The sequence below is a fragment of the Hoplias malabaricus genome, chromosome 11 (assembly GCF_029633855.1).
Source record: "Hoplias malabaricus isolate fHopMal1 chromosome 11, fHopMal1.hap1, whole genome shotgun sequence".
Taxonomy (NCBI): domain Eukaryota; kingdom Metazoa; phylum Chordata; class Actinopteri; order Characiformes; family Erythrinidae; genus Hoplias; species Hoplias malabaricus.
Window position 1 is genome coordinate 37,635,559 of NC_089810.1, and position 23,857 is coordinate 37,659,415.

A 23,857-nucleotide genomic window follows, 5' to 3' on the forward strand; every position below is an offset into this window, starting at 1 on the left:
CCTTGAAATGAGGGTGAAGTTGTAAATTTCCATCTAAGACACCTTCAAGGCATTAGAGGGTTTTTATTTTCCTTAATAATGACTTTTAAGTATGTAATATTGATAAACAGAGCTTTGTATACATGTGTTTAAAGAGATTTATTCCCTTATTGTGTGTGTGTGTGTGTGTGTGTGTGTGTGTGTGTGTGTGTGTGTGTGTGTGTGTGTGTGTGTGTGTGTGTATAGGGTATGCCAGAGCAGTGGGCTCGCTTGCTCCAGACTTCAAACATTACTAAACTGGAGCAGAAAAAGAATCCGCAGGCCGTTCTGGATGTGCTCAAGTTTTACGACTCTAAAGAGACATCCAACAGCCAGAAATACATGAGCTTCACAGGTCAGAACTTCATTGAACATGGACTGTAACATTAAATACACTCATAGGTTCAAGGTTATTTTATATTCACTTATTTCAGCATGACTCAGGCTCCCTAATCCCTCGTTGGTATTGTGCTATTTAGTGAGGCTCACGTTCAGTTCACTAAGAGGGCTGCATCCAGATGATTAGTTTTATTCAGATCATACTTTTCTTTTTCTTACTTAGATTTCCTCGAACATGACGCTCCTGGGGCTCAGTGTTCTATATAAGAATGCATGGTCCCTTGTGCCATAAAATAGGGATTTTATGGTTCTGTTCATGTTGTGACTTTGCTCTTTTAATGTGTGTGTTTTTACAGATAAAAGTCTGGACAGTTACAGCTCCTCTAACGCTGTGGTAAGTCTTTGTCACCAGCGTCCAGCAGCGGCAGATGATATGAGAGAGAGAGAGAGAGAGAGGGAGAGAGGGAGAGAGAGGGAAGCGAGAATGATGGACTGACAGGGTCAGCGTGAAGGAGAGAGATATTAGAAATGGAGGATGAGGCTCTAGTGTGTGAAGTGTTAGGAGGGTGTAAGGGATGAGTGTGTGTGTGAAACAGATATGAGCTCAACATATTGTCGCTGTCTAAAGAAAAACATGTACGTATCTCCCAAAATAGTAACTTTACAGGAGAAGGAAAAAATCTTAAAGAAGAGAGTGTAAAAAGACTTGATTCCAAGTCATTTTTAAGTATTTCTATTGGTCCATTTTCACATTGTGTGAAGGAAAGCTGCTGTGTTTAACATATGTAGTAAACTAAAAATCGACAAAAATGGAGATACGTGTTTTTAATGGAGAGTGACAATATATATCCCCATATTTTCTCTTTCTCTCTCTCTCTCTTGCTGCACTATGAATCAGCATCTTTTGTCTTTGACTGTGTAGAGAAACTTGCTAAGCTTTAAAATGCTAAGCTTTAGCATAAAACTCTCTGCAGGAAGAAATCTGTTTCTGAACTTGGTCTGTGTTTGTGTTTATATTAAATGTAAACCATATAGACGCAGTGTTTTCTGTTTCAGAACTGTAGTCAGGATGTCCAGATACTCTAGTTTTTTAGAGGTGCGAACCCACACCTGGAGCTGGACATCGTTAGCCACAATGCTAGCCATTAGCATGCTGTGTGCTCACTAGCATGTGGCTGTGTAGCTCAGCCTCATTTTCTGTCCGCTTTGCTCTGCCCCTCTCAGAACTCCAAGGCCGTGTCCGAGACACCTGCCGTAGCCACAGTCTCTGAGGATGAGGATGAGGATGAAGCAGCTCCTCCTCCTGTGATCGCCCCTCGGCCAGAACACACCAAATCTGTGAGTGTCTTTCACACACCGAAGATATGGGTTTCAGTGTTTTTCTTTTGTCAAGTACTTCTTGGAGGAAGCACTGTGCTGGTTTGTATGATATGCGCTGATGTGACGCTTCAGAGTACATCATCCAGCCCATTACAGTGAGGATCAGAACAGTGACCATCCCAACCCAACTCATCTTAATTCTTCTTTTTGTAATCACTCCTTATCTCCTGCTCTTTGTGTGTGTGTGTTCCTTTTCCTCTTCCCCTCCCTATCCCACTCTCCCCTTTCCCTTCATGTAGCTCAGGTATCTGTGGGTTGGGTTTGTAATGAAATCCCTGAGTGTGTGTGTGTGTGTGTGTGTTGTGCCTCGGAGCTAAAGCTGTAATTGAGGTGCAGATTCGTGTGTGTTCAGACTGAAAGCTTACTAGGCTTTCAAAGTAAGTGTGAGTGTGAGTGTGAGTGTGTGTGTGTGTGTGTGTGTGTGTGTGTGTGTGTGTGTGCACTCGTGCACATGTACAGCTTGTATTTCATGCATAAGAATATTATGCTCAAAATGTAACAAGTCCTTATAAAAATCTGTATAAATTTCTTAGCTAAAACGGACCAGTTTTTTTTATCTGAAGTAAAGGTTAATATTTATATTTGCTCATATACACAATTCAGTGGATAACCCCCATGAAGTTACTAATACCAGACTGTAAGGCTCAGACTGTGTGTAAGAGATCTGAGTGTCTGGGGGGTTATTGGGGGAGCAGGGAGAAACCCTGTGTGTTTCCTTTGATGTGGCTGAGGATTGTGGGAGCAGGGAGCTCCTGTAGACAGTGTGTGATTAAAGAATGTGAGTGGAACTGTGTTTCCTCACAGGTGTGGTCTGATCCATCACACAGCTGACAGCTCTGATACCAGAGAGGAAAGGGTTGAGCCTCATTAAACCTGACTCTAAACCTCCGTCACAACACATGAGATGGATGATATCTGCTGAGATATTATGTTTCTACTGATTTCACTGATGAATAGAATTTTATTTTGTTAAAATATGGGACAGAGTGTAAATAAATAGTTTATTAGACATAGGATAAGAGTAAAAAATTTGGGAATTTTGGAAGAACTCGTATCGACATGTCGTTGCTGACGAATGAAAAATATGTATCTCCAAAAATATTAATATTACAAGAAAAGCAAAAAAAATTTTATTTCAATGGAATTTTAAGTACAACAATTTTATTCCATGTAATTTTTCTTTTTGTAGGTGAATTCAAAATGTTACGCATAGTGAAGGACAGCTGTTGTATTCATGTATGTAGTCATCTAAAATTAGATAAAAATGAAGGTGCATGTTTTTCTTTGGACAGCAACGATATGCGGCCATCAAGACAACATCTTTTCCTGGGAAGTCCATGGTTATTTCAGCAATATAATGGCAGGGCAAGTTCTGTATGTACAACCACAACATGGCTTTGTAGACACAGTCTGAGTGTTTGACTGGTGCAACACGACGATGTGAAGGCAACGGCAGTCATGGGTGCCACTAGGGTGTCTCCTGAATTTTATTATGCACAAAAATTCCACTTGCAAAAGTATTGATATCCTCAGTTCCCAAATAATTATACAGTGTCATTACGAGCTTTTGGAGTTCTGTGAAATCATTTAAATCTTTTGGAAATCATTTTATTAGTTATTTTCAGTTTAGCTTAATAAAGGTAATTAACACATAGCAGATTCTGATTTTTATTGCATTTTACAAAATGTCCCGACTTTTTGGAAATTGGGTTTGTATATAATAATGAGAAAAGGGTTCTACTTTGAAATAACACTAGTCTTATTCTAAAGTTGTACCAGGAGATATTCTTGGTCCATGTCGGGCTGTTACTTCTGAAAACTGCTGCATAGAGCTAAGCAACTCCCTGTAAATTACATTGCAGATGGCAGTCATAAGGTTCCAGGCACAACTAACCAAGGCAGTAAAGGCCTTGTAACAGTTGATAAAGGGCCTTGATTGTAGCTGTTGAGCAGGGGATGTGAGTCCAAATGGAACTGTGATTTTTAGTTGTGTCAGTAAATTACAGACCTGAGAGCAGAATTAGTGATCTCTGGCTTTTTTTAAAAATGTGAGTTTTATCTGTTGCAAAACAACAATGGTTTCCACATGAGTCTCAAGAAAAATCTGATTTCATAAGCATGTAATTGCAGGAATCATGAGTTTGAAGATTGGATTGTGTGTATGTTCTTAGTGTGATTCATTTTTTTTTCTTTTCAGCTGCAGGTTTTATTTTTATCTTCCTGGAGCTCATAAATGTTAAAGTGTCTGTCAGCTATGCCCCCTTTAGATAGCGACCTCTCTCTCTCTCTCTCTCTCTGTCTCTCTCTCTCTCTACCAGATTAAAGGCATCCGACTGTGGGGTGTATGTAAGCTCTGGCTTTAATGAGTAGAAGTTGTTGCTCTTCTCTCCTGCTTCAAACACACACACACACACACACACACACACATAGAATAGGCCTTTGTTCCGAGATTACAGTAAGACTGGCTCCTGAAAATCACTTGTAGAATCCACCCTTCAATGCAGAATACAGGAGTGTGTGTGTGTTTTCATGGATTTTTGAGTGAAAAGATTTTAGTGATAAACTTTTCTAACCTGCAGAACTGACACACATGGCCTGATTTAGTCGTATTATTTTTAACAAACCCATTTAAACTCAAGGGCGGCACGGTGGCGCAGCAGGTAGTGTCACCGTCACACAGCTCCAGGTGACTGTCAGTGAGGAGTGTGGTGTGTTCTCTCTGTGTCTGCGTGGGTTTCCTCCGGGTGACTGTCTGTGAGGAGTGTGGTGTGTTCTCTCTGTGTCTGCGTGGGTTTCCTCCGGGTGACTGTCTGTGAGGAGTTGGTGTGTTCTCTCTGTGTCTGTGTGGGTTTCCTCCTGGTGCTCCAGTTTCCTCCCACAGTCCAAAAACACACGTTGGTAGGTGGATTGGCGACTCGAAAGTGTGAGTGTGTGAGTGAATGTGTGTCTGTGTTGCCCCCTCAAGGGTGTATTCCTGCCTTGCGCCCAATGATTCCAGGTAGGCTCTGGACCCACCGCGACCCTGAACTGGATAAGGGTTACAGATAATGAATGAACGAATGAATTTAAACTCAATCTCAATCTATAAACAATATGTACAATAAACACCTTAGTCAGAGAAAACACTGAAAATGATCTTTTTATGGATAGATCCTTCTCTAAATGACCCCTATGGAGATACAAAGTGGTAGGAGATATGAAGTTTTAAGGCACAAATACATTTTTACTAAATCTTGGTACTTAAACGTAGCTCACAATTATTTATTGTAGTTAACAAGCAATACATTACTTAATCTATGCTACATAGCATTTTGTGCAGTAATTTAACGCTGTTATCATTATTACAGCAGCTTGTCACTTTTTTTCCGAGCCCTTATCCCATCAAATATTAACTGTGAAATTAAAGGCTCCTGAGTGGCAAACTGACTCTGTAATCAGGAGGTAGTTGGTTTGATTCTCAGTGATGCCTCACTCTCTCTGGGTGGGTTGAATAGCCTTCCCTCTCCCCTCTTTACAAGCCCAATAGCAGCCAGTTAGCTCTCATTTCTTAAAATGGTCTGAGACAAGATTACATTTATTGTTATTTGATAAATCAGATTTCAGTCGTTCCAGCACTGAGCAGAACAACAAAAGCTAAACAGACATCAGCACAAAGCACCAGTTCCCTATCCCAGCTGGTTCTGTGCGCTTGTGTAGGTCATGAAATCTGTATAAGGTGTAGTTTAATGTGTACATGTGTAGTGCACTATGTAGGGAGTAGGGTGAAAGTCAGGATTCAACTTCTGTCTCTCAGATTTCTAGTGTTTTTTATTTCTTTAACATTTAAATCTAAAGCCAAACCCGAGTGTATAAATGTACCTTTAAAGGTAAAACAGTGGCGTTAAAGTCCAGTTGTGCAAAGGTACATTACATTCTCTTCTCCAGAAGGTGAGATGATTATTTGTAAGTTTTAATTACAGAACTGTGTAAAATGAAAGAACATGTCGTGGAGATGAAACTGGGTGAATTCAATCAACACAACTTAAAAATCTTCCAAAATTATAGAATATGGAACAATTATGTTCCCTAAGTAAAGGCACTGAACGTGTACCCTTGATGGTACCCCCACAGTGACACCCAAAGCCACCACCACACTGACAACTTTTCTGACAGTGTTTAAAACAAAGGTTCTGAACAGAATCCTAGAGAATGATCGTTCTAATGGTTAAACTATTGAAGAGTCTAAAAGCAGGCTGTATGTTTTAGAACAATGCAGATTATCACAGAGCTGTAATCTTGGCTGGGCTGTCTGTGGGGGGAGTGTAGTGTGGTCTTTTTAAGTGTTGTGAATCAGCTTTTTCCCAGAATGCCTTGTGATTCTGTGGGGGCCTTCATCCATGACTGTCTGAGCATGCTGAGAAATACGTAATGTGCTGTATTTCATTAGAGATCCCTCCCTCTCTCTCTCTCTCTGTCTGTCTGTCTGTCTGTCTCTCTCTTTTTTTCTCTGTATTTCCCCCTCCCCCTTTTTTGTCTCTTGCAAGATTCAAGATGTAAAGTAGCTGAGAACAGTTTTGCTAACACAATACAATAAGAAACAATAACGACAAAAAATAGTATAAGCAATCTCTCTCTCTCTCTCTTTCAGATATACACTCGTTCAGTAATTGAGCCGCTGCCTCAAACCCCCACTAAAGATGTGGCTACATCCCCCATCTCCCCGCCTGCCCCTCCAGCCGAGGGCAGCAGCCCTGCCCCCGTGCCCTCCAGCTCGGCCTCCCGCAGCACTGACAAAAACCGCAAGAAAAAGATGTCTGATGAGGAGATACTGGAGAAACTACGTAAGATCAGATCAATCCTCCTTGAAACAGTCAAAAGCTACAAAATAAGTAGCAACCATTATTTTTTTTTTAATCAAATGGAAGTCTGTTAGCTTGGTTGTCCCTGAATGAACCACTTTTTTTGCAATTATCACTTGGCAAAGACATGTTTGATGTCTGAAATTTGTTTCATTAGTTTTACACTGGAGCTACAAGGCTAATGTAGCCAACTAGCAATGGTTGCTAAGGCTACTCAGTTACCATGACATTAACATTAAGCATAACGTTGAATGTGTGAAAGTGTTAAGTAATTTGTAATAGAATTTATGTGACTTGTGACACTATCCCACACGGTTGTCTGAAAAAATGAATATAGTTCACTAGCTAACTAGCTAACAATAGCTAACAGTAATGCCTGTCAACAACATCCTAAATAATTTTTTAACCTGGATACACTCTCCATTTGCAGTTTTAACTCTGTAATGATTTAATCTGTTTAATTCTCTTATGTTTGTTTTCACCTGTTACCTATTCCATATAATCAGAGACATTATAAATGAATGGTCACAAATTTAAAAATGACTGGGAAAGCTTGTAACTCTCAACATGGCGTCTGTTTACGGTGGAAAGTCCCACATCAGTTTTTAATTACTGTTCTCTCCCACTACAAGTAGTAGGTTTTTAATGAGTAACTCTTCCTGGATGAGTAAGTTTAATGATGAGGATGTTTTTTTTATGAGAATTTATTTTAAACACTCATGCTCCAGATGTACTCAGGTCGCCCTCTACTGGTAAGAAAGGGAATCTGCTTTAAAATAAATCAGTCCTTCACTGTCTCTCCTTCCCTTCTTCAGCCAGGCCTCATAAATTGTTTACTTGGCAGGGGCTGCCTGATTTTTCCACTGAACTAACAGCAGTCTGTGAAAAGACCCTTGGACATCGTAAACATTGTTCTGTCCATAGCTTTTGTCTTTTCTGGCCCTTTACCAAGATGTTTGCTTTTTTTGTTTTTCCTATCTCACTCTCTCTCTCTACTCTTATGCATGACTGTTTGAACCCTGTCTCTTTCTCCAGTTTGAGAGAAATTCTACAGCATGTAAGAATCTGACTGTTCTGCATCTCATTGTCTGTATTCTGAAAATGAAGATTACATATAATTTCTTCAGTATGTGACCAGTGTATTTGGGAGAATAGTGGGCTTGTGGTCTTTTTTTAAAAGACGGTTGTCATTCTGACCCTGAGAGTTCAGTCTCTGTTTCTTACAATGCGTTCTCTCCCACTGTCTAACCAGTTTACTCCTGCCATATACAGGGCTTTTATCTTTCTTATACACTATATATCTGCATTGTACCTTGTTCTGTCTCATTCCTGCATTATTCTGGTCTCGTTTATATGTTCTTAATCCTGACTGAGAGCTGTATACTCTTTTCCTCCATGTGTAGGGAGTATAGTGAGCGTGGGAGATCCTAAAAAGAAGTACACGCGCTTTGAGAAGATCGGACAGGGGTGAGTCATGTCTCAGATTGTCGTTGCAGTGTGTCTTTCCAAATTCCAAATAATAGAATCACTGAAAAGATTAGGTTTTTTCAATTTATCAATGTCAGTGAATACAAAAGTGCTGTTTTTTTTTTTTTTGATGTGTTTTAAATAAAACATTTCTTTTTTTTATTCTCGATATCAGCGCGTCTGGAACAGTTTACACAGCAATAGACATCGCCACAGGACAAGAGGTAAAGACCCGGAGTGAGAGAGGCCTAAAGAGCTGTAGATATCTCCTTGAGTTTTTCAAGAGAGTGTTCAAATGTCTCCGTTCTCATGCTATTTCTCAGGTGGCCATTAAACAGATGAACCTGCAGCAGCAGCCTAAGAAGGAGCTGATTATCAACGAGATTTTGGTCATGAGGGAAAACAAAAATCCCAACATTGTAAATTATCTGGACAGGTGAGGTCACCACAGGTGGACACTGGCACCTCCAGCTTCATTTTCTGATGTAATTCAAAAAAACGTTCGCCTTTGCTTTTGTTTGGTTGCTGCTCATTGATTTAGCCATAACTGAATGTGCTTGAAGTGTAATTTTATAACATTTGAATGAGAGTATCACAGTTGAGGATTAAATTATAGCAAGATGCAGTGGGCAAGCAGCTGGGCTTCAGCCTCCCTTTTTCTCTGAGCTTGATTGTATTCACTGTTTGATTGAGGGAGACCTTGTACATGAGTGGAATTAGCATTTGAATTAACTATATTTGGGAGAAACCTACGTAAAAATACTTTGAATCGAATGTTACATTAGTTATTTTACCTTCTGACATTTGGGGATGAAGTATATTTTGTTTTGACCACTGTGGTATTCTGTGGGAGAGATTACTTTCTTCTTGCCTATTGTTTAGGGCTTTTCTGAATTCACTCAGAGTTTCAGACTGTCCAGTGGAGCTTGTGCTGTTTCCATGGTAACCCTCCATCTCTCAGGCTGTAAAAGGGAGCAGCAGGAGTGGATGGTGGGCTTTCTCTGTTTCTATAGTTACCTGCTCCGTCACAGTACCAATGTGCTAATGGACCGTCCCAGCTCGCTGCTGCCTGGTTGCCATAGCTTCTCTTTGTTGCCTCCTCACTACCATGGTGGGTTGACGTGGTGTTGTCTGGTTTCTGTAGTTATCTGGTGGGTGACGAGCTGTGGGTGGTGATGGAGTATCTGGCCGGAGGCTCTCTGACCGATGTGGTGACAGAGACGTGTATGGACGAAGCTCAGATCGCCGCTGTGTGTCGAGAGGTAAGAGCAGACTCTCTGAAGTTGAAAGGTTGGCGTTTCTTCTCGTTTTCCCTCTAGAATGTTTTAATTGTCACCACACTTACTTTAAAGTTTCCTATTCATTTCTCAAGGATGTAATCCTTTGTATCCCGAGCGGTTTGCTTACCACATCATTGAGCATCTTTAGGGAGGCAACCGTAAACTAAAAGAACCATAAATACTAACAGCTTTATTCTGAAAACCTAATAAACAACTTTTTCAATACGCACCATTAACTCCCCAGTCCGTAAATGGAAAGTGAGCTGCAAAAACAGATTTGAACTTACTGATTCTGTGATGTCACAAATCCACCTTTGTGGTCTACAGTAGTTTAGCCCTCCCCTCTCACACTCAAGTTAATAAGGAGTGTTTCAGACAGGTCTGGACAGTACCGACCTATCAGAATAGAGCTCGTTTACATATATCAGTATTAAAGGCACAGTAACTAAGGCAATAAGAGAGGTTTTTAATAAATATTACAAAAAAGGGGGCTAGGTTCTAGCATGTCAAAACACACAAACCTTACAAATAGACTATTTGAAAATAATACACATAAGAGACTGGAGAATTTGGGTATTTATTTTAAATAATAATAATAATAGTAATAATGCATTCATTTTTTTTTCTTAGTGTATTTACTTAGCTCTTTTCCTAGTGATGCTTATTCTTGCCTGATATTCCCCCAGGCGTTTCTTTGTGATGTCTCTAAGATGTTTTTATCTCCTGTGTGTAGTGTCTGCAGGCTCTGGAGTTCCTCCACTCCAACCAGGTGATTCACAGAGACATCAAAAGTGACAACATCCTGCTGGGCATGGACGGCTCTGTCAAACTCAGTGAGTTCATTCTCTACATATCTATACTTTTACATATATTGTTTATTAAACTTCTAAAAAAGGAACTCCTGCCTTGTGCCCAGTGATTCTGGGTAGGCTCCGGACCCACCGCAACCCTGAACTGGATAAGCGGTTTCAGACAATCAGGTTTTTTTTTTTACAGTTTCACAACACTGAGGGCATGAAAGGCGGTAATCACACAGCAATAGGTGAAAGAGACACTGCTGGGGGAATTTCACTGAATTTTACACCTTTATTTGCTACACAAAACATGGGAATTTCTTTTTTAATTCATCCAAGTACTTACATTTACGTTTCGGCATAGCTGCTCGAGATGAGGGTGGGTACATGAGCTTTGCCTGACGTAAACAAGGACTACTGACGTGCAGACTGACCAATTAAATGTTTACAGAGAAAGTTATCGACCAATAGCCGTAGCTCTACAGTCAGACCGTCCAATCAGAAGATTTTAGGCTACTTCACCACGCCCCCTTCTCACTCAAGCGAACCAATCGGAGTAGGGGAGGGCGGGACTAGTTTGTGAACGAAACTTCTCGAAGTTCTATGTAAGCTCTAGAAAAACAAAATCCCGGACGTTTGTGAAATTCCGGCCGGACATTTTTTTAAGTCTAAAAAAGAGGACATGTCCGGGTAAAAGAGGACATCTGGTCACCCTATCTGTTACCAATTTAACATTGTTCACTTGTACGTTTCTTAGCCTTTTAGATATGAGAGTCTTGCCTTTTGAAATGAAACCATTATATAATTTTACATTACTATGTTTAGAAGAAATGATAGATGAAGCTCAGGTTGATGACTGATGATTTCAATGTCTTTCTGGGATATTTTCTAGTTTTTCAAGAAATGTGTCTTTCGCCTCAGTTTGTATTTAACAATATCAGCTTTTACCACTAGAGGGAGCTGGAGTCACATTTGGCTGAAAGACCGATGCATTGTGGGCTGAGGTTTAAGATGTTTTGCTTTGGTAAACTACCACACACATTGCAGTATAGGCCCAGACTACAATTTTGAAAAACACATTTCAGCTAGTTTCCAAGTACCATGGGAGATGGCTTGTATGTTTGAGTAAATAGAAGTGCTATGGCTTCCAGTTTATAGGTTTACTTTTGTGTTTATCAGTATGTACTTTAATATAATAGTATTTATCTTTACATATCAACGCCATGGCGAAGCTGAAACAGTATTTTTAAGATTAGTCACAAAGAAACAGTCATGACTTGAGTCTCAGACTTATAAAACGAGTTGCATACCATTTTCTTATTTACTTTCCACACAGATATCTAATCTAATGTCTCATGACTTCAAATCTTATGACTCGCCACTCGCAAAAGAACAAATGACAGATCCCCCCCCCCAAAAAAAAGTGGCCATGACGTGATGCCAAAACTGAAACTAATCCTAAAATCTCCACTAAAGTTACCAGGCTCTCATGGGACTTTCATCCCAGTGATTTATGCCTCGACTTGGACACAGCATAGTGACAAAATAAAGTATCTAATCTAACAGTGTTTTATTTTTAAGAAAGTTATTCGAAGTCTGTAATCACTGTGTGTGTGTTCTTTTTTTTGTAGCTGATTTTGGTTTCTGCGCTCAGATCACTCCAGAGCAGAGTAAGCGCAGCACTATGGTGGGCACTCCTTACTGGATGGCCCCGGAGGTGGTCACCCGCAAGGCTTATGGCCCTAAAGTGGACATCTGGTCCCTGGGCATCATGGCTATAGAGATGATCGAGGGAGAGCCTCCGTATCTCAACGAGAATCCTCTGAGGGTAACACACAGCTCTGTATACCTCTGTACATGTACAACAGTAATTGCTGGGACTTTCTTGGTTTTCCTTGTGTTTACATGTTTATTGTATATTGTAAGATGTAACAAAACCTCATTTCTGAAACTCACTCTGAGGACAATAAAAATATGTATAGTAATTGGATGATATCGTTTGGATTTTATCAAAAAATGTTTAGTGGAAATATTCCGGTAAAATGTGCTTTATTTAGTATAAAACTGAGTGGAAATAAACATTTAAAAATTCATGGCAACTGTTATTTCTTGTTTTTATAGGCTCTTTATCTCATAGCCACTAATGGAACTCCGGAGTTGCAGAATCCTGAGAAACTCTCGTCTGTTTTCCGAGATTTCCTCAACCGCTGTCTGGAGATGGACGTAGAGAAAAGAGGCTCTGCCAAAGAGCTTCTAGAGGTGTGTGTGTGTGTGTGTCTATAGAGCTATAGAAGAGCATTCGAGTGTGTGTATATCACTTTCTATAGAGATATTTCTTCAAATTTGTGAGCAGGTAAAAATCACTGGGCTAAGTCTAGACCAGGGGTCGGCAACCTTTACCACTCAAAGAGCCATTTGGACCCGTTTCACACAGTAAAGACAACACTGGGAGCCACAAAACCCTTTTGAAATTCTAAATGAAATAACACTGCGCATAACAGGGTTTTTTTTTTGCCTTTGTGCTGTGTATAAACAAACTACACTGTGTTACATTTATGAAATCAATGAACGACTGCAGAGAAAATAAAATAACATTTCTGCATGCAATAAAACATTATTAACTCCGAAAAAAAGACGTTGTGTTGACGGTTAAGTAAAATACTCAATGTCTATTTGAGTCCTTGTAGTAATGGGGAAAAAACGCCGAACTTAAATTATTCACTGGCAGCAAACAAAAACGCTGTCCTCTCTCTGCGTGCCGTCATTATTTCACTGGCGCCGTGCAGCCAGCTGTCAGAAAGTTCCAGAAACCGCACACTGACGGGTGTCGCACGTTGGAAGTTGTGACGTGTATTAAGAGCGACAAAATATTTTAAATATTAAAATATTTTAGATGTTACAAGAGCGCCATAATCTTCATAGAATTACATTTTGAAAATGAACGAACTAAAATAAAATACATTTTAATTAAATACTCATTAATTATTTTCAAAAGCTGAGCCGCATCAGAGGGATCAAAGAGCCGCGGGTTGCCGACCCCTGGTCTAGGCTGTAAGGTGGAGGACTAATGTCTTTGAATCCCGTCACACACGATGTGATGCTCAAGTTTCATCAGCATGTGTTCCTCATAATGGCTTAGTTCTCATAGCATTTGCAACAATAGTAAAGACCAAACCGAGCCGATGTTTTTCCTTAGGCCTATACGTGCTCAGAAAATGTTACTTCCTAGAACCATTATACAGTAACCTACAGGATTAGCTGATTATGTTGATACAGAGAACTTCATAATGGGAAATCACAGAAGGTTCCAGGTCCTCCGTAGCTCTTGCTGATCCATTTTACATGTAAATATAGCTTAATAAACCCTCGTGTACAGATTTGAAGGAGCTGGATTTGTGGAGATATGTTAGATAATGATATTGACAGTATTAGTCTGTTCAAGTGGACAAAATGTTTGAGAAAATATTACATTCATCTGTTCTCTATCAGCTTTTTAAAGCGTCGATGCTGTGTCCATATTTTTCTTCTCTTTCTGCTCTCTCACTCCCACACACCTCTGATTTAGAAAAGTCTGGACAGTCTTGCTGGAAACGAGTGGGATCTGATTTCTCTAGAAAGCTGGAGAGCAGAGAGAACAGAGTGTATCTCAGATTAAAGTTGTATAACCTGTCTGAGTCAAAAATGAACAGAATTAACAAATAAAGAGAGGCAAATATGGACCTTGAATAAACAAACTAAATGTTATGGGGCTGTTACTGTCACGAAAAAAAGAGACTCTACTGTGCAGGAAATGTAGCAACTTTTTCTTGGACGGTTAAGATGGAACAAGCCTCCAGCTGGAAATGCCAAAAATCCCTTCTGTATTAGCTCAGAGATTATTCCCAGATTTAAATGAAGGGTGTATTTAATGTACTTTTGCTTAAAAGCCTATGTAGTGTATTTAAACGTGGCTTGCTAGTTTCTACTATTAGTACCACACTAATTGTCATTGAGAGTTTACATGAGTGCCTTTGACAAATCAGAAATTAATTTAAATGTGTTCCTGAGGCTGGGAGTATAAGAAAGAACTATTGGTCTTACTGTGGTTGGAAAAGTGGACCATCCTTCTTCCATAACTCACAACTCAATGCACCTATTAGTCTAATAATACAGTAATTATTAGAGCTTCACATTCCTCCTGGGAATCATTGTGGGTGGAAACTGCAGTAGCTAAAAATAGGATTAAAAGTGGGATACTTTATCATAAAATTAAATATATTAATAAAAAACGAATTTAAAAAGTGATTTTATTTATAAAATTAAAAAATATTTACTCCTTATAATGATTAGTATATTTATTTTTGTTTGAGATTAATATACTTCACTGAATATTAATTGTTGTATAACAGTCTAGATTAGCACCACTTAATGGACCTCCATGAATATTTCATATTATTTTAGTTCCTGACAGATATAAGTATGAATTAAAATGAAAATAGCAGCTTAATTTGCTTTAAAACTGACAATTTTATTAAACTGACGGAAAAACCCGAGCTCGCTACGGAAATTCTTGAACGCGACCGTGACGTCACTGGTGGACAACAGCTGAACAACGCCGCGGTAAAACACCCTTATGACTGACTGTTATGACAGTATCTAGCTAAATAACCAACATTATTCATGACAATAGCCTAGCAATAAGCTAAACTCAAATGTAGAGGTACCGTTATTCTTGTAAATGTGATCGAAGTCGAACTCGAATTCATCCGACACTATAAACCTCCGTAATGCAGCTACGTAGCCGAGTATAATCTGAGACACCGAGTTTAGCGAGTCAAGCTAACGTTAACTAACACCAACTAAAACAGGCGAAGTGAGTGTCCTTACCCTGTTTACCTCCATGTTACAGAGGCTCTTGAACACCTTTCGTTGGTGTCCTTACATGCCCATATTGTTGGAAAAGCGCCAGTGAAATGAGCTACAGATAACGGAGTGAGCGGAGGGTCCTTTCCAAAGTGCCCGTTTAAAGTTGACAAATTTAGTCCATTTTCTGGATATTTTGGGATCTTTGGGCCATTTGTGCACAGATGTCCCACTGTACATTGAATGATTGCAGCCAAAAACAACACACCTCTTCGTCATTTTGCATTAAATTAAGTGCAGCTTCTAGAGTTGTTGTCCACCATCTACGTCACAGGCAAGACGCCTATTAGAGTTTCCCCAACACCGGGGGGGGGGGGGGGGGCAACGGTCTTTTAAACCTTATTCCTTGAATTAGTAAGAAATATGATTTCTGACTATCAATAAACACAAGTTAGGAACTCAAATTCCACTGTATTTATTTGTTTGACACTTTCATAGAGCTGCTGCTTAGCCTTTAAAGGTGGTGTAACATGTATAATAAAAGTCTCTGAAGTCTCAGCGTAACTGTGAAGAGTGTATTAGGACGTGTGTGTGATGTGATGCCTCCTTTGTTTTCCTCTCCTCAGCATCAGTTCCTCAAAGTGGCCAAGCCTCTGTCCAGTCTGACGCCACTGATATTGGCGGCTAAAGAGGCGACTAAAAACAATCGCTAACAAGCGACCTGGACTCTGTCCATCTTTAAACTGCCCCCCACCCCACCCCAACCTCACTGCCCCCCACACCACCCCAACCTCACTGCCCCCCACCTCCTCTCTACTCCATCCAGGCTGGAAGGGGGCTTCAGTGGGCGGAGCCTTTAGATTTCGCTCCACTACTTCTGCTTCTACTGTTGGGGTTCTGGGGCAAAGGTGACTCCACCCTGTGGTCACCAAAGAGACTGAGACCGAAAAAAATGAAGAAAAGAAAGAATCCACTGGAGGCTGTGGCGGACCTCTGTATATTTGTCTAAAACCGGAACAAAGCAGCCAGTCTGCATTACTGATTCAGACTATTTTTGATTGTTTTTTTTATTTTTTTTTAGTTTTTTTATCATTCTTTTTTGAGCACACTTTTGTTTGTCTGTATTTTGCGCATCTGATTGTCTGTCAGTCTGTACATTCTCATGACCCATGGATGATTTCTTTCCCCTCCATTTTAATTTTTACACTTTTGTTTTGTGTCTGTGACTATGTGAATGAAAGTACATTTCAGTGCAAAAGTTTGGGCACTAGTCGTCACCTGATTTTGGGGATTTTGTTTTTTAGAAAACAGTAAAACTAAGTTAACGCAGCCTCTAAACAGAACACATTTACACTGAGTCTTTTATCGGTCTTTATTTTATAAGTTATCCAGGGGTGCCCCAACATTTGCTGTTTGCTGACAGAACTTGGGATTATCTTGGGATTTTTGCTGGTACTGAAGAGAATGATGTAAAATACAATAATGGCACATGATGAGAACATATAGTTGGACACCTGCGCATGAAGTGTTCAGATGCATCCCCAGTCAGACTGTTTCAAAACCTGCTGGACTTCTTCCATCCCTCCACCCTTCAAATACCAGGATGTATATTTCTTACCGACGACAGAAAAGACAAAAAAAAACACAGCTGAATTCATTGCCGTCTTTCTGTAGCAAAAATGTGTGATGTCATAAACTTTGCGTTATTGTCGATGATGTTTAAACGAGAAACAGAAGCTTTGAAAACAAGGTTTTAAGGTTTTTTTTATTTTATTTTAATGTAGCGTTGACGTACCCTTTGGCCTTAAACTGTAACACAGAGGGAGGGCGACTTTATGAAGGTTAAAAAAGGCTAGAAGGCATTAGCTTGGGACAAAGTCTTTGTAACCAGACGTCTAGCTCTCACTGTGTTTTTGAGCCATAAACTTTGTTTGTAAGGCATTTTGTTTAATTGAGAATTCTTATCTGAAGAGGAAATAAAATGTGCAAAATGATTCTCCTGTTTATTATCTGAGTCATGGTGGTCATTTTGCGATACTGAAATTTATTTACCAAAGTAAAGACATCACTATGTTCACGTCACAAACCTCTTTAATCGATTCTGAATTGTTGCTCAGATCAGATTTGTCCAGGTTTACATTCATTAATGTAAGTGATGTGTATCTCTCTGTAATGTGAACCAATCTGTCTCTGAAACTGCTTTCATGCACACATTGATGTGTTTGAGGTTCTGTCCTAAACCCTGTGTAGCGTAGGACATAGGTTCTTATCTACAAACCGGGTTCCAAAAAAGTTGGGACACTAAACAAATTGTGAATAAAAACTGAATGCAATGATGTGGAGGCGCCAACATCTAAGATTTTATTCAGAATAGAACACAAATCACAGATCAAACGTTTAAACTGAGAGAATGTATCATTTTAAGGGAAAAATATGTTGTTTCAAAATTTCATGGCGTCAACAAATCCCTAAAAAGTTGGGACAAGGCCATTTTTTACCACTGTGTGGCATCCCCCCCTTCTTCTTACAACACTCAGACGTCTGGGGACAGAGGAGACCAGTTTCTCAAGTTTAGAAATAGGAATGCTCTCCCATTCATGTCTAATACAGGCCTCGAACTGTTCAATCGTCTTGGGCCTTCTTTGTCGCACCTTCCTCTTTATGATGCACCAAATGTTCTCTAGAGGTGAAAGATCTGGACTGCAGGCTGCCATTTCAGTACCTGGATCCTTCTCCTACGTAGCCATGATGTTGTGATTGCTGCAGAATGTGGTCTGGCATTATCTTGTTGAAAAATGCAGGGTCTTCCCTGAAAGAGATGACGTCTAGATGGGAGCATATGTTGTTCTAGAACCTGAACATAGTTCTCTGCATTAATGGTGCCTTTCAAGACATGCAAGCTGCCCATGCCACAAGCACTCATGCAGCCCCATACCATCAGTGATGCAGGCTTCTGAACGGAGCGTCGATAACAGCTTGGGTTATCCTTGTCCTCTCTGGTCCGGATGACATGGTGTCCAAGTGTTCCATAAAGAACTTCAAATCGTGACTCATCTGACCACAGAACAGTCTTCCATTTTGCCACACTCCATTTTAAAAGACCCCTGGCCCAGAGCAAACGTCTGAGCTTGTGGAGCTTGCTTAGAAATGGCTTCCTCTTTGCACTGTAGAGTTTCAGCTGGCGACGGCGGATGGCACGGTGGATTGTGTTCACTGACAATGCTTTCTGGAAGTATTCCTGAGCCCATTCTGTTATTTCCTTGACAGTGGCGTTCCTGTTTGAGGTGCAGTGACGTTTAAGGGCCCGGAGATCACGAGCATCCAGCAGAGTTTTACGACCTTGACCCTTACGCACAGCAATTGTTCCAGATTCTCTGAATCTTTTGATGATGTTATGCACGGTTGATGATGATGACTTAAAAGTCTTTGCTATTTTACGCTGGGTAACACCATTCTGGTATCGCTGCACTATCTTTCTGCGCAACAATGGTGGAATTGGTGATCCTCTTACCATCTTGGCTTCAGAGAGACACTGACACTCTGAGAAGCTCTTTTTATACACAATCATGTTGTCAATTGACCTAATTAGTGTTAATTGGTCTTCCAGCGTTATATGCTCAATTTCCTTTTTCCAGCCTTATTTCAATTTGTCCCAACTTTTTTGAGATTTGTTGACGCTGTAAAATTTTGAATCAACATATTTTTCCTTTAAAATGTTACATTTACTGAGATTAAACTTTTGATCTGTCGTCTATGTTCTATTACGAATAAAATATTCATCTGCCATCATTCATTCATTTGCCATCTCCACATCATTGCATTCAGTTTTTATTCACAATTTGTTTAGTGTCCCAACTTTTTTGGAATCCGGTTTGTATAACGGCTGCTACACCCAAGTACTACTCGTTTATATTCAGCGATGACCTACACTGATCCTATTTTCTAACATTCAGGGTGTTGTTTTAGTGCAGAAGTCATATTTTCACCACCCACATGTGTAGGAATCACGGAACCATTCGAGACACAGCCTGCATGGCTGATAACATCAAAAAGACATATGAAACCCAAGCTGACTGTTCACATTCATGTGGAATTCCCACGGATTGTAGAGTTATTCAAGACCACGTATGAATACGACACAGATCTGATTTGACTAGGTTTGATTTGACCTGTTCACACAGTCCTGAAAACCGAGTGTGTCTCACAGGGCAAAATAAACAAAAAATAAATAAATAAATAAAATAAATAAATCCAGAGGCGATTGCTCTAAAACTGCAAGGGAAGCTTAGCTTCCCCTAAAATGTCAAAAAATAAGTGATCAAACATATATTCTGTTGTGTGTACATGTCATTGAATAAATATGCACTACAACGCACTCAACTTTTGTTCAGAATCAGCTTCTCATCACTGGTAAAGACGCGGCTTTCCTCTCAATCATTCCCGCAGCTTCACAGTGCTTTAAACAGCGTGGACGCAATAGCGAAGTGCAGCGAAACGAGACAAGTCATTGGATAAATGCTGGGCTTTGTCCCGCCCATCGGACGCTCAGCGTCTCTGGGGGTCTGGGGGGCAGTGGGCTGGCCTCGGCTGGCCCGGACGCTCAGCTTCTGCATGATGATTGGATGATCTGTCTGAGGCTGTATCCCTTTTTGATTGACAGCAAAATGAGCGAATCAGCGATCCTTTGGTGTAAAGATCCGTGGGAGCACAGGCGGACACACTTCACATGGGCCAAGGCCGTTTAAGCAGCCTATCTCTGCTGGCCATTGAGAGGACACTAGTCAAGTCCCTGGAAAAGACGCCTTGTTGGTACGACAGGGTCACAGATCATTTTCTTGAAAAGGAACTGAGGGTAGAATTTACGTATAAATAAACCCACACATTTTTTGATGTAGGCCAAAATTGAGCTTCCCCTCATTGAAACACCAGCATCTGCCACTGAATAAAACATATACTGTATGTCCAAATGTTTGAACACCTTTCTACTAAAGGTGATAAAGATAAAGCCTATCTACTAGATAAAGACAACAAAAATAGAAATATACAACTGAATTATATAATATTTACCCCAGATTTCCTTACACAGGCAGGACATTGACTACAGAAGTCTATGAATAACACTGAAATTGCCTTTCTACAATTATTTTAACCATTTTGTCCTTAAAAAAAAGTAACAGCTCATGTGTTGTGGAGATTGAACAGTGCAGTGTTATGGCATGGCACATGTTTGGGATTAAAGGCTCCCAAGGCAAATCAGTCAGTGCTGCTGTTTCTTTGTGTGAGATTAGTGTGAGGGAAAAGCCAGGCTTTCAGTAACAAACTTTGCACTACAGAAAATACTTACAGGTGATTCACAGTACATTTTAAAGGAGAGTTTCATGGAAGTTTTCCATCTTTAGCTAAATAGCAGTCAATCAAATTAGTGTGTGTTGAGCTGGTACGAGTGGATCAGACACAGCAGTCCTACTGGAGGTCTTAACCACTCAACCTCACTGCTGACCCGAGAACAAACTGACCACAGTTTGTAATTGAGGAACTACGAAGAGCACCTATATTTTCAGTGGCGCTGATAAAATGGGCAGTTATTATACAAACGAGGGGGCTTTAATGTTATGCTTTATGGGTGTATAGTGATGCCGTTTAGCGTTTGGGTGCTCATCCGTTTCCTGCAGTAAAATGAGATTTTATTTTTCAGTAATTAAGCCGGTTATCTGAGCTTTCCGACTCCTCAGTCTCGAGGGTAGCAAAGGGATTTGAAGAGTTGAGCAGTGCTGGGAAACACAGTATGAATCAGAGAGCTGGGTCTAGACTAATTCTGTTATGTAACGCAGCACATTGCTTACTTTTTCAACTCTGTAAACAACACAGTCACCAGTGCCACCACCATGTGTCGCTAATAAATACCACAAGTCCCTGACTGCACTACACCACTGACCACTGACTTCTATTATTTGTGAGTTTCAAGTCAGAGTAAGATTACTGTGTCTCAAAGAGCAATCAGCCATTTACTTCCACGATTCTTTTTCATGTTATATTATATGTTATTCATGTTATTATATGTTTCATGTTAAACATTATGTTGACACCTAGTGGCCTGGATGTGTCAGAGATTCTGTACTAAACTTGTTTTAAACAAGATTGCCCCATTTAGGGGACCCATAAACCGACTAATTCATGACTTTTCATCTCATGATTGTTCTCATTTTTCTGTGGCGATTCTGTATTTTTTGTATAATAATTTTTGATGGTAAAAATGAAGACACCTTTAAAATGAATGTCCTCAATTTTATTAAAGCACACCATTTAGTTAGCTGTTAGCATTGTGCTCCGGTTTCCTCCCACAGTCCAAAAACACACGTTGGTAGGTGGATTGGTGACTCAAAAGTGTCCGTAGGTGTGAGTGTGTGAGTGAATGTGCGAGTGTGTTTTGCCCTGTGAAGGACTGGCGCCCGCTCCAGGGTGTATTCCGGCCTTGCACCCAATGATTCCATGTAGGCTCTGGACCCACCGCGACCCTGAACTGGATAAGGGTTACAGATAATGAATGAATGAATGAATGAATGTTAGCATTGTGTGTATTGGCTCATTGCTCACAAATGCCTTACACCGAGCACTTCTACACCCAGTGTCTTTTATAATCAACTTCCTGTGGATTTCTCCAGGCTCTCTCACACCACTGAAGCTGCAGTGATGAGCATTTTCAGCTCTCTCTCTCTCTCTCATACACACACACACTAATGGAGATTGGTCCAGTGTGACGTACTTACAAGGACGAATGACAGCAGCCAAATCGACCCGGGTGGTGGTGGTGGTGGGGGTGGGAGGGGGAGAGCAAGGGAGAGTGATAAGGTGGAGAGAGGGCTGGCGCAGAGCCCACTGCATCACTTCCAGTTCAGGGAAATACTGTAGAACAGAGGGAGAGAAAGTGGATGCAGTGAAAGTCTGCAGCACTGGGTCTTTAACGCTGCTTGTGTGTGTGTGTGTGCATTTGTGTGAGGTGTAACTGGTCTTGATTTTGTTCATGATTTTAACCTGTGTGTGTTTGGTCATTAATTACGAATAAATTATGCTGGAACATGAGCACATTAAAAAGAAAAAAGGGCACCAAAACACTTCTGAAGAAAGGGAGGAGGCAGATCAATCGATCAAACTATCAATCAGAATGTACTTGTAGATGCCTTTCATAGCTGAAGTCGCTAAGCAGCTTTACAGGATTAGTAATCAGAGGAAGAGACAGTAGAAACTAGTTTTTATGTTATGTTGGAGTATATGAATGTATTATACATAGGTGTAGTATATATAGGTGATAATACATTGGTGTTGATTACATATGTGAACTATGCAGAACAACAGATGGACAATAGTCTGTACCTGTAAACTACAAAATGTACCTATTTGACAATTGGAGCTGATAAATTTGATGCGTAAAACCCCAAGATGGTTTTAATGTTGTGGCTGATTAGCGTAAAGATTAATACTCATTAATATGAAATGTAACGTGTGCTGTATTAATGTCATAAGTGTAGGTCTGTTTGACCCAATGTAATTATTTAAGTTGCAGGTCTTTGTCCTGGTGTTGGATGCTGTGATGTCACCGTTGCCCTGGGTTACCTTCAGGTGCAGTTCTCCTGTTTGATTTGTTGGTACGTACGTGTGTGTGTGTGTGTGTGTGCAGCATAATCAATTATGTGCCTTTTCCTCCTCTACACACACACACACACAGAAAGAGAGAGCTTACATAAGAATCTGCAGCAGAGATGAAGTGCGTAGATTTCTTACACAGTCATGTGTTGTTCCTTTACAGGGAATAAATAAACAAAAGATATTGTTCTGCATTTATCTTTATCTGACTACGATAATTAAGTAGAACAATAGAATCGTGCTTTTCCACAGCTCTCTTTATAATTTGCCCCCAGTATGTTATTAACTGTGTGTTAAAATGTGTGGAGGTTATTTCCATAAAACCTAATTTGCCCAGGAATGGTAAAACTGTGCACATATTAAGCAATATCCATGTCTCGTTTAGATAATATCTAAATAACAAATATTTAATCCTATAGTATAGGGATTATCCACTAAAAGCTGTGATACTGGAAGCATCTGGTAAATGTACATACACTTTTCTTTCATTCATTCATTATCTGTAACTGTTACTGTGGGTCCAGAGCCTACTTGGAATCATTAGGTGTAAAGCGGGAACACACCCTGGAGGGGGCTGTACATACACTATGTGTCCGAAATGTTGACTTCTGTTCCTCAACATACCTTTTGAAATCAAATGTATTATTATTAGTTGTTTATTAATCACATATAGCCTCATAAGAGCTTTCTATTTAATTTCCTGCTTTTCTGACCTCACTCCTCTGTCTGTGAGGAGTGTGGTGTGTTCTCCCTGTGTCTGCATGGGTTTCCTCTGGGTGACTGTCTGTGAGGAGTGTGGTGTGTTCTCCCTGTGTCTGTGTGGGTTTCCTCTGGGTGACTGTCTGTGAGGAGTTTGGTGTGTTCTCCCTGTGTCTGCGTGGGTTTCCTCCGGGTGACTGTCTGTGAGGAGTGAAGTGTGTTCTCCCTGTGTCTGCGTGGGTTTCCTCCGGGTGACTGTCTGTGAGGAGTGTGGTGTGGTCTCCCTGTGTCTGCGTGGGTTTCCTCCGGGTGACTGTCTGTGAGGAGTGTGGTGTGTTCTCCCTGTGTCTGCGTGGGTTTCCTCCGGGTGACTGTCTGTGAGGAGTGAGGTGTGTTCTCCCTGTGTCTGCGTGGGTTTCCTCCGGGTGACTGTCTGTGAGGAGTGTGGTGTGTTCTCCCTGTGTCTGCGTGGGTTTCCTCTGGGTGACTGTCTGTGAGGAGTGAGGTGTGTTCTCCCTGTGTCTGCGTGGGTTTCCTATGGGTGACTGTCTGTGAGAAG

The 23,857-nt window shown here is 40.5% G+C and overlaps 1 protein-coding gene across 2 annotated transcripts in view; it reads left to right on the forward strand.

Moving 5' to 3' along the window:
• pak1 (p21 protein (Cdc42/Rac)-activated kinase 1) overlaps positions 1-16,974 on the forward strand; it is a 63,977-nt gene extending 47,003 nt beyond the window's left edge. For both annotated transcript variants that reach the window (XM_066684598.1, XM_066684599.1), the window contains 12 exons: positions 226-373; positions 714-751; positions 1,582-1,695; positions 6,365-6,557; positions 7,979-8,042; positions 8,218-8,266; positions 8,366-8,478; positions 9,187-9,304; positions 10,056-10,155; positions 11,748-11,944; positions 12,238-12,375; positions 15,585-16,974. In XM_066684598.1, coding sequence (XP_066540695.1) covers positions 226-373; positions 714-751; positions 1,582-1,695; positions 6,365-6,557; positions 7,979-8,042; positions 8,218-8,266; positions 8,366-8,478; positions 9,187-9,304; positions 10,056-10,155; positions 11,748-11,944; positions 12,238-12,375; positions 15,585-15,671 — 1,359 coding nt within the window. In that variant the 3' untranslated portion in view covers positions 15,672-16,974. The remainder of the gene's footprint in view (positions 1-225; positions 374-713; positions 752-1,581; positions 1,696-6,364; positions 6,558-7,978; positions 8,043-8,217; positions 8,267-8,365; positions 8,479-9,186; positions 9,305-10,055; positions 10,156-11,747; positions 11,945-12,237; positions 12,376-15,584) is intronic.
• Positions 16,975-23,857: the final 6,883 nt, after the last annotated feature.